At 48.5% G+C, this 9,863-nt stretch overlaps 1 protein-coding gene across 1 annotated transcript; it reads right to left on the minus strand.

Annotated features, from left to right (window-relative positions):
* Positions 1 to 799: 799 nt before the first annotated feature.
* Positions 800 to 8,542, minus strand: ST3 (sugar transporter ST3). The gene is made up of 10 exons (XM_018779166.1): positions 7,064 to 8,542; positions 6,380 to 6,499; positions 5,968 to 6,106; positions 5,341 to 5,432; positions 4,826 to 5,014; positions 4,320 to 4,493; positions 3,839 to 3,943; positions 3,154 to 3,351; positions 2,728 to 2,845; positions 800 to 2,305 (listed from the first exon to the last, which is right to left on the minus strand). The coding sequence occupies exons 1-10, from the start codon at positions 7,631 to 7,633 to the stop codon at positions 1,929 to 1,931; spliced, it is 2,082 nt and encodes a 693-aa protein (XP_018637442.1). The 5' UTR covers positions 7,634 to 8,542; the 3' UTR covers positions 800 to 1,928.
* Between the last annotated feature and the right edge of the window lie 1,321 nt (positions 8,543 to 9,863).

Genomic DNA, 9,863 nt, shown 5'->3' on the forward strand with positions numbered 1-9,863 from the left:
TGGACTGCGCCGCAGCAACCAGTAAACGCCTCCGCACTGGGCCTGCTCCCAGCAACGGGGGGCTGGAAGCACGGGATTCCACACTTGGATTCTACCGTATCATGCGCAAGACGACTCGCTCATTCGTGTGGTTTTTCTCCAGAACCCAAATCTAACTCACTCGATGTATTAGTGACTCGTCACGAATGCCGTCGGGTTGTTGGTAGTTCTCATCGGTATCCTCAAAGCTAATTTTATCCCCGTCGCGTCAAGCCAGTGCTATCGCAAAATATTAAGGCCTCTTCGTGGAAGTGATCCTGTTCTGACGTTACCAACCACGTGTGCACCTGGAGCTTCTCCGACCCAGTGAACCCATATAGACAACCCGGAGCCCCGCACCGAATGCAGGCCCGACGAGCGCCGCTCAAAGCTGTAGCCCACCCAAAAGTATGCATTTCACTGTTTCCAAGTTGAACATACGATACACAATCTATTGTATGTCCGTTGCTGTTGTATTTGGTTTCTACGCCAAAGCGTTTCCATCAGCCGTAAGCGAATGCTGACGCAAACTAGATTTCGTTGCCTCCACGTTTGATGACATCCTTTGGTATCACTCCAGTCAAAAGAAAAAAATCGAAATTGGTGTCTCAAACACGACTACCACGCGAGCAGCTATTGGGTCTCTCGTGTGTCTCTAAGCGGAATCCAGGATTTCGCCGGAAATAACGTGTTGGGCGTCCACTGTCTTCCTCGATAACGCTGCAGAGCTGCTGCGACACGCTTTTTTGAGGAAGCACCCCAACGGCGGTGTCTTAACACATTTTGTTCCATAAATTGAAGTAACAACTGCCCAGACAGAGAATTGGTTTTGCAATGGCTGCAGTGTTGGTCGTTGAGTGAAAGCTCTGACACCATCGGATGCAGAACGATACCATGACACTTTTTCCCGTATGTCATCGTACGAGAGAAGACTGAGACTGAGTCTTGTGGCACGTGAACCAGACCAATAAAATACACGGTGACCGCGGAAAACACAAACACAAATAATGAGCGCTGCTGTCGCATACGCCCCTACACTATTACCAATTGTGTGAAAAGAAGGCAGTCTATTTCGAAAAGGGAAAAAACACTTTACCATACGTCCCATCACTTGCTGCGATCTCACCACTGCTGAACGTCTATGTCTGTTTCCTCCTCTCCAACTAGGAATAGAGTCCGTCGAGGCAGTTACACCAGAAATGCTATGTGTGTCGCGTACACGCCTTCGTGGAATTCCGCTTGCCACCACATAAATCCGATACCATCTAGCACGGCACTTCAGTCATAACCGAGGTTTACAAGATTCAGAAAGCCTCTTTTCCAGCTGCAGGCGGACATAAGGCTTGCCTACATCGTATCGCCCACATCACGGGGGGTCTAAAAAAACGACACAATTCCAGGAACCTCCACTTCCACTATTCGTTCTCCCGCTCCCAGAAAAGGGTCACACGATTACGGCTAGCAAGGCCGAACGCAGTTTCTGCCAGTGCCTTTCCGGAATCTGCCTCTCTACCTTACAGAAAAAAAAAAAGACCATGGCGTCTGACGTCGGAGCAGCTGTCACGCTCTTTCAATAAGAAGTCACTCCCCAGAACAGCAGTTTTCTATCCGTCTTGACACGCCGAAAGATCTATACTCATTCTCACCAGCTTTCTGCGCACTGCAGCGTTGTGTATTACCAGACAAGTCATTGTCTGCGACTCCTGCCAACATAGATTCTACAGTAAGGAGATACTTGTGCATCGAGGCGCGCGCCCTACGGTCTCACTTCTTGCGCGAGACCAAAACCAACTGAGGTATCACGGCATCGTCTCCTCGCAGCAATCGCCATGCTTACAAATTCCCTCTACGCCGTCTGTACTCGTTTAGGATGAACTGGTTGCGGACCTTTTGTCCGATGTTCCGTTGCGCTAAGAAGGTAACTCCCGTATGGCTTCTTGTATGTCCCTCTGAAGCGACATTGCATCAGAAAGAGCTACTGCTTGCATTACCGATGCTTCTTGGCTTATTGTAGGGCTGTTTTCTTCTGTTTGACTTTGCATTTCGATGCCGGTTTCTCTGCTGGATATCATCTTGCTGCCAAGTCCCCGACCACGGCGAACTCGTCCCGTCCCGCATGCGTCCTTCTCGGTTCCCCGTGTGCTACAAGCGCGAAGCTCATTCAGCCACGACGGGGCATACCCATCTGGGGTCAAACTGTCAAGAGCACACCCTCGGCCTTCTGGAATGACGATGAAAGTGAAAAAGAAGGCAACAACACTCAAGGCGGTGTACCCGGTCAGAGTAGCTGCAAATCGAAGGAACACCACAGCAAGTCTCTGAAACGAGAGTAGATTAAATTTGTTCTTCGCAGAAGACAGAACACCACATCGTCCATATCTCCAGGAGACACTCTCAACATATGATGAAACGTAGGAAACAGATGAAAATATTCCTACTTCGAAGGAGGACGAGAACTCCCATTCCTGAAAACGAACTCGCGTGGGTCACGTTTGTGTTTTGTGAATTTTGATTTTTCGTTAACTGCGGGAACATCTGGCTTTATTTGCATTTTGACATCTGCAGCTGCATGTCACTATTGGTCCTCAAACCTGTTATTGCTTTTGCGTGTTTTTGGCTTCGGGATGCACTGCTTCGCGAACTGCAAGTCGAGCAATTCTGCCCAGCAGTTATACAGCTGAGCGGCCTCAGCAAAATGGTGGGGCTCACATGATGGCGCAACCTTCAAGAGAGTGCTGTCCATCAGGAAACTGGTGCAGACATCTAAAAGGAAATACAGGAACAACGTGAAACCGAGAGCCAACCCTCTCACGCACGTTGGAAGCATCTGCAACCAGCACAACAGACAGAACGACGCACGTGTTATACAACGCACAAACAAGGTCGTATTTGTGTGCCACTACGCGCACCGCTGGTGGTGTCCACAATACGCATATATATATATATATATATATATATATATATATATATATACCTACAGAAGCAGAGTATAAAGACGCGACTGATTATACTGTATCTAACACAGTTCGCTTCCATACGTCCAGTGGAAACCACCATCTCGCCCGTTTCACCGGATGTCTACCTCAGTTACATACGCCATTGTAAGAGAAGACGGCCTCTTGTGGTTTCGCTTACCTCTGCAACTACCCCGAGAAAAAGCGTTGACCACCCGAGATTCTGTCCAAAAACCGCGAGAATGAGGCCGACAGCTCTGATATCTGTAGAGGGCATGGATCCCGCTTCCGCTCCACGTCCCGAGCACGGAGTGAGAATCTTTGTTCCAGTAGAACGGACCGAGTCATTCGCCAACTGATTGTGCCACAAGAAATCAATCTGAAGCATCCGGAGAGCAAAACTCAAGAACGGGTGGTCACGTGAGAAGAAGCAAATGAGACACCGAAACCGATGAATACCTCAGTTTTCCCTCTATCGCTGCCGTATGACGGCGCCTGGTTGGATCGCGCTTGACAGACGAGAGACCAACGAAAAAACACTTATTCGTTCCAGAAATTCGCTACATAACCACGTGTTTCATGCGTAGTTTGTCGGAGGAGTTGGCCGTCAGGAATGATTCAACGTGCTAACGGCTGTGATGTCCGTGTTTGTGGTAATACTCAAAAGTTTTTCCACCGACCACCAGAACAAACGGCCCATTTGCTTTCAGTATAACACGCAGCAAACCAACTACACGCGGATAAAACACACCCCCTCTGCCTTTCATAAAAAAGGAACATCTCTGTTTTCGATGGGTGGCAAGACGACATGTCGAAATTGATTGAACAAAAAGCGAAGAAAGGAGGGGACAGATGTCGGAGCTTACAGCCATCAAAGAGAAGGCAACACCTGCAGTTACCGTGCCAGTGAGCAGAAGAGGGCGGCGCCCCCAACTGTCGACGACTAAAAGAGCAATCAAGACTCCTAGCCCCTGAGAACTCACAACTTCACACACAAAAACGAAGTGAACGACGTACGGACATGTCACGTCCCAAAACGGTTGATTGTTCCTTCTATGTATTCGCTCTAGTTGTAGTGGCAAAGAGGGCAAGCATATGCCGCAAACGTCAACCTTCGCGCTTCTGGCGTGAACAGTCGTGTCCACGTATCTGCATGTCTGTTACAAAATATGAAAAATGATGTTTAGTCCATGTATCCGTTTTACAACACAGATTATTACTTAGAATTTCCCGCATCTTCATACACGCCGAACACACTCACAGACCACCTAAACCGAACCTTTAACGGCACATTCTTTGGCGTCTTGATGAACCCCTGCTGCATGAGACAATAAATTGTCTATTTACCTTCGCTGCTCCAGTCGCAATGCTGACGAGGCGAGTATCGCAAGCGACTGTCTGAGCGATACTGGCATTATGAAGCTGACCGACGAAACTGGATCCTACCACGACCGCAAAGAAGGCGCATCCGAGAGCTGTCAAAAACTGTCTGCCATGGGTCACCAATAGCAGCGAGCAGGTCTGGATTGAAAGGAACACAGCAGAAGGTAGGGAAGAGCGCCGAGCTATGAATCAAGCGTTAAACGAGGAGTTTTCTCGACAAGAGAGAGCCGAGGAAAAAGCAAAACCTAGATGAGAAAATAACACAGTGCAACCTGTCAATCAAACGGGCGGTTGTCCTAGAATTGTGGAAAACGTTGGCTAGTTCACAAAAAAGGTTCGAATGCGCCCCCTGTCAGCAATAGTACGATCTTCTAGACCAAATATTTGTCTCTCTTGGTATTTGAAATGCGTACGTATTTAAATATTGGTTGCATGCGTTCGCGTCCTTCGTTCGGTAACTGTTTGCTTACTTCAGGGCAATACCTATGTGCTTGTCGTATAACTTGCTCAGGAATCCTTTGTTCCTGCTGCATGATAATGGCGCCGGCGTGACTCTCCTGTTCACCCAGTGCTTTCAGTGCACTCAGAGCCTTCGCCGGTTTCTGCTTTTGAATCATCCACTTAGGACTCTCAGGGACGTAGAAGAGAAGAAGAAGAAACTGAGCAACAAGTAAAGACAGAGAAGCAAGCGTTGGTTGGCGAGTACAGTACCACAACGGACACGACTGAAGGACATGAAACGATGTGCATGCCGACACGCAATCAAAACACGTCGCACGGACAGGAAAATCTTGAAAGACAGCATGAGAGAAATTAAGCATGACGTAACAGCTGGCAGAAGAAGAGAGACCCATTCATATTCAATACACGCAGGCAGGTGATTGGAAAAACGGGCCGGCAATGTGACAACAAGCAGTGAAGCAAACGGAAAATAAAGTCGAAACGTCAAAGGTGAAAGGACATGTAATCCGTAGAGGAGTCATACCTGTCCGCCTGCAATTGCTGCGGCGATACCTGCGAGGTACTGCCAAGCACTCTCTTGCATGGTGGAAAGGACCGCAAAGGACGACAAACGCCCTGGAAGCACATGGGTCAACACATGCGCCCATGCGGTTTTGAAAGAAAGAACTGAAGCTCCAGTGAATCCAGCGACGCATCAACCCCACACCGATTTCACTTGAACGCGAACATGTGTTTGAATCAGTTCGATAACAAATCAGGGAATTCGCATCGCGTCGTATAGAGGAACAAAGGGGGAAAAACAACAAAATGATGAATGATCATGCTTGTGAACTCACGTTTTCACTTACGTAGAAACACACAATACCGAGCGGCACTTATGCTCCGACCGACATGTCAGGGAACCACTTACAAGTAGACAGATGCATGAAGCTATACCCATCGTGGTTCTCTACTAACTCGGTTTTAACCGCTGGCGTTAATTTCGAATACCAGACAGTTCCAGCATTTGGAATCGTCCAGGTTTTGACAGGTGGTCGTTCACTTACGTTGCTGCTTTTCCTCCTAAAACTGATAAAGGACGGCACCGCTCATTATCCACCCTTCTGGGCGATACAGTTACTTCGTTTCAGTAGTGTTTCATGAACCTTACCAAGAATGAAGAAAACCTGCGACATAGCTAGAAGAGCGCCTCTAGATTCAGGCGGTGAAATCTCTGCCACGTACGCTCCATACGCCACAAATCCCGAACCGATGGCCACGCCTACCAACGTTCGCCCACAAAGCAGCATCTGGAAAGCCGAAAACATCCCCAAAAGGCGAGAGAGGAATAACCATAAAGAAGCACGCACAGATGTAGTCGAAGAAGGCCTTGTGTTAATGCTGTCGGCTCACTGTGACACAAAATGCACTAGCTACACGGAAAATAAAAAAAGACAAATCGGGAAGGAGGACGGCAAAAACAGAAGAAGACGATGGTGTAAGACGCGACGGACAGCGAAATGCCACCAGCAACAACACAGAGACGAAACAGGACTCGTTTTGTGTCTGTTAGAGGCCCCTACCACGTAGTTACGCGCGCTGGCAACGAGCGCGGAGCCCGTGACCGCAAAAATGTCTGTGAAGAAGAACACGCGTCTTCTTCCCCAGCAGTCACCGAAAAGCCCACCGAATACGCAGCCGACCTGAACGAGGAATAGATGACGTAACCGCCAATACAGAATGAGAAAAAAGGGCAACACAGATGCAGAATAACGGTACGCTTGACAATTACACGTCAGCTGGTGTAGTGGCCGAGGATTGCATTGATAGGCTGCTACAGACTGATCAACGTACTGCAACGCCCCAGAACAGATAAACGGAGTAAGTGAGTAGTCCAGGACACGCTTTTCGTTCCATGATCACACACAATGATGCATCTCCTTGGGCGCGCTGTGCGGGAAAGCATGAAAGTGTCACTGTGACAACCTAGATACGCATATCCATACTTATGTGACACTGTCAAGTGCAATCGCGTCAACGATGTTTACCATCAACACTCCCACTTTGGATGTATGGATGCTCCGGAAAAGCTTTCCAACAGAATAGCCAACCACAGTGACGATGAATCGACTGCAACAAAACACGGAATATCAGCGCCTCGACACGTTCCCCTGCGTTGAATATGGGTATGTTTCTTTCTCTAGCCCCATTATCACATCCTAAAAATCTACCGATTTACCTTTCCTTTTGCTCCTCTTCGTCCTTACCGCGAGTCCAACAGGAAAGAGCAGGAGAAAAAGATGCTGTATAACGCAGCCACGTCTGCTGTCACCAGCAGAGCAAAAGACACTGAGATCCACCCCCTCATTCTGTATGGTAGGCCACGGTGACGTTGATTCGAACCCAGCGAGAGCGAAAACAATTCCCACTACACAAACACTGACGATAAGGCGTTGAGTTAAATGAAGATCGTAGGTTTCTCCTTCAACGAGAAAGGACGGCTGGGCTTTTTTGCCAAACAGCTCATTGGCTGTTTCTTTCTCCTTGCCACTACCCGCCTCCTCCTCGGTGGCCACCCCTACAGCCGTCACGTCACTAGGAAGTGACCAGCCGGAAAGATCTCTGTCTCCTGGGTCGGAGTTCCTTTTTTGCCCAATGTATCGAAGAGGCCGGGGAGGTGACACATGAGGCAGTCGGTTACCTCTTTCCTCTAGCGTTTCAGTGTTCTGCTTCGGTGAAGTGGGACAATCACCGTCGGAGTCCCCGTGCTCGCTTCCTTGCGTCTCCGCCTCATGTGAGGGCCCCAACGGGTGAGTGCCACATGTTGGTCGCATCATTTGGGCCAAGGCACTGTCGAACAACAGAAGTTACGGAAAAGAACTTAGGAGCGTAAGAGATAGATATGCACAATTTTGGTTTGCGACGAAGCTCAAATAAAGGGAAGACCGAAATGCAATGTTTCAAACGGAATATATCGGCCAAGAGGGGACCAAAAATCGAGATACCTGATATAATTAACAAAAACATCGGGGAGAGGGAAGAAGACAGAGAAAACGAAGACAGCAGAAAGATGACACAATCTACGATGACGAAGGTAGACAATAAAATGAGAAGAAGACGAGAGAAATACCTGCAAGAGAATATCCAGTGGTAGAAGGCAAATCTTCACCCGACAACGAATGGATACCGACCCAGGGGCATTGAGCATCGACCAAACGAGAAACGATGCTCGAAATGACGAGCAAACAAAAAAGAATAGGCCCTAATCCCTATGCCGGGATGATACCTTAGAGATTGAGAAGGCCGGAGATGAAGACCACCACAAGCGTGAAGAAATAGAGACAGTTGAGACATGCCGCTAACACAGTCTGTCTTTTGTATGAAAAAACTATCAGAGTGGGCACCTGTCGAGTCAGGCACACGCCACAAGCAAGAAGGCTACCCGACTGATACTATGACCTGACTATCAAACACAAAGTCATAACGCGAAAAAAGGGATCTCGAGTGTACGGGCACAGAGGTACGCAAACGCAGACAAACTGTCGAAAAAAACCGGAAGGCAGTGTGATCGACCGACGAACAAGTCCGCTTGGCATTCGCACTTATGCAGTACGAGGTAACTTGCTGTGTGTCGCAAAAAATACCGGAAAAGATCAATTCAGAAAGAAAGCTCAAGAAACCGCCAACAGGTATTCGCCCCGTTTCTTGAGTGTATAGCGCTGTGGGATATTAACATGATCAGAAAACTGATGTGTGAGCGAAAATCCCGGATGAAAACCACATGACAATTTACTGGAAATAGAAACGAACCAGTGTTTTCGTTCCCGCTGGCGAAGTGTTTCAGTCGAACGTCGTCGCGCTACCTCGGCACTCAAATAAACCACGATCACATCGACGCCCAGGTCAAAGCGTTGGAGTTTTTAGTACAATGCCTACCGAATAGTCCCTCCTGAAAGCCACCCGATACTTTCTGGTAGCTCGCGGCCATACGGTAGCTAGCATCAAAAACAACAGGGACAAAAACGTAGCTCGCAGAAACCTTGAATTCGTCAGTCAGCCCGCCAAACGCCAAATCGACGAAGACCTCAACAAGAGGAAGGAGATCCTGGACACTGTGAAGTACGTACCGTTTCATCCGGGAAAAAACTGAACACTGATAGAAACACCGTGCAACTCCCACAGCTTGTTGTATACAGACACGTGTAGACATTAGGTTCAACTGTAAATATATGCACATACATAATTGTGTACATGTAGAAGTCAAAGGTACTCAGAGTGTTGTTTCGAAGGAAAGAGCCCGCCAGTAAAGCATACAGTAAAGCGAGATATTTCACCTACGAGTCCGCCTGTCCGCCCCGCCAGGCGCGGCAGTCTCAGGTGAAACAGATACCCGGTGACGCAAGAGTATTACGTTCTCATTACCGGGGAGGAGCAGTCGATTCTTCCGCTATGGAAGACAAACAGCGAGAACAAAATAGACAGCAACGTTGTTGTCAAAGAGGAGACAACATTTCTCATTCTCCAGACGCGGATCTACCCATTCTTACTCGTGTTCGGCACGAAACTAGCTTCATTATCGTTCCAAACCATGTTGAAAGAGACGGGTATGTCAGGGTGGCTCCCGCGAGCCGCTCGCAGCGGCTCCTCCGAAGCGTTCGCTGGCGCGCGCTTGTTGGCAAGGAGATTGAGAAAACATGGCACAGACACGATCCCGACTAGATGGAGGATGTCACACGAGTGATACAAGCTACCACAAATGCTTCAACTTAGTCTACCAGAGCGTTCGACTTTTTGGAAGCATGCGCCACAGAAACCCTCCAAAGGGGAATCTTCTGTCCTTCTATGCTACATCACTCGCCTGCTTCAACACGCCGATACACGCACCCGGCAGCAGGGTGGTTACACAACGGTGAGGGAATACTGCTGCCACGTGACGCTTAGTTGTATGGAAACATGATGGCGAATACACTGTCACTGTTTTTTCGCCAGAGAATGCAGGCGAGGAAACTCAAGAAGGAGCAGGGACACTAGGGGGCTTCTTAAAGGTAACGCAACAACCTATGCTGC

The sequence above is a fragment of the Toxoplasma gondii genome, chromosome VIIa, assembly GCF_000006565.2.
Source record: "Toxoplasma gondii ME49 chromosome VIIa, whole genome shotgun sequence".
NCBI lineage: Eukaryota > Apicomplexa > Conoidasida > Eucoccidiorida > Sarcocystidae > Toxoplasma > Toxoplasma gondii.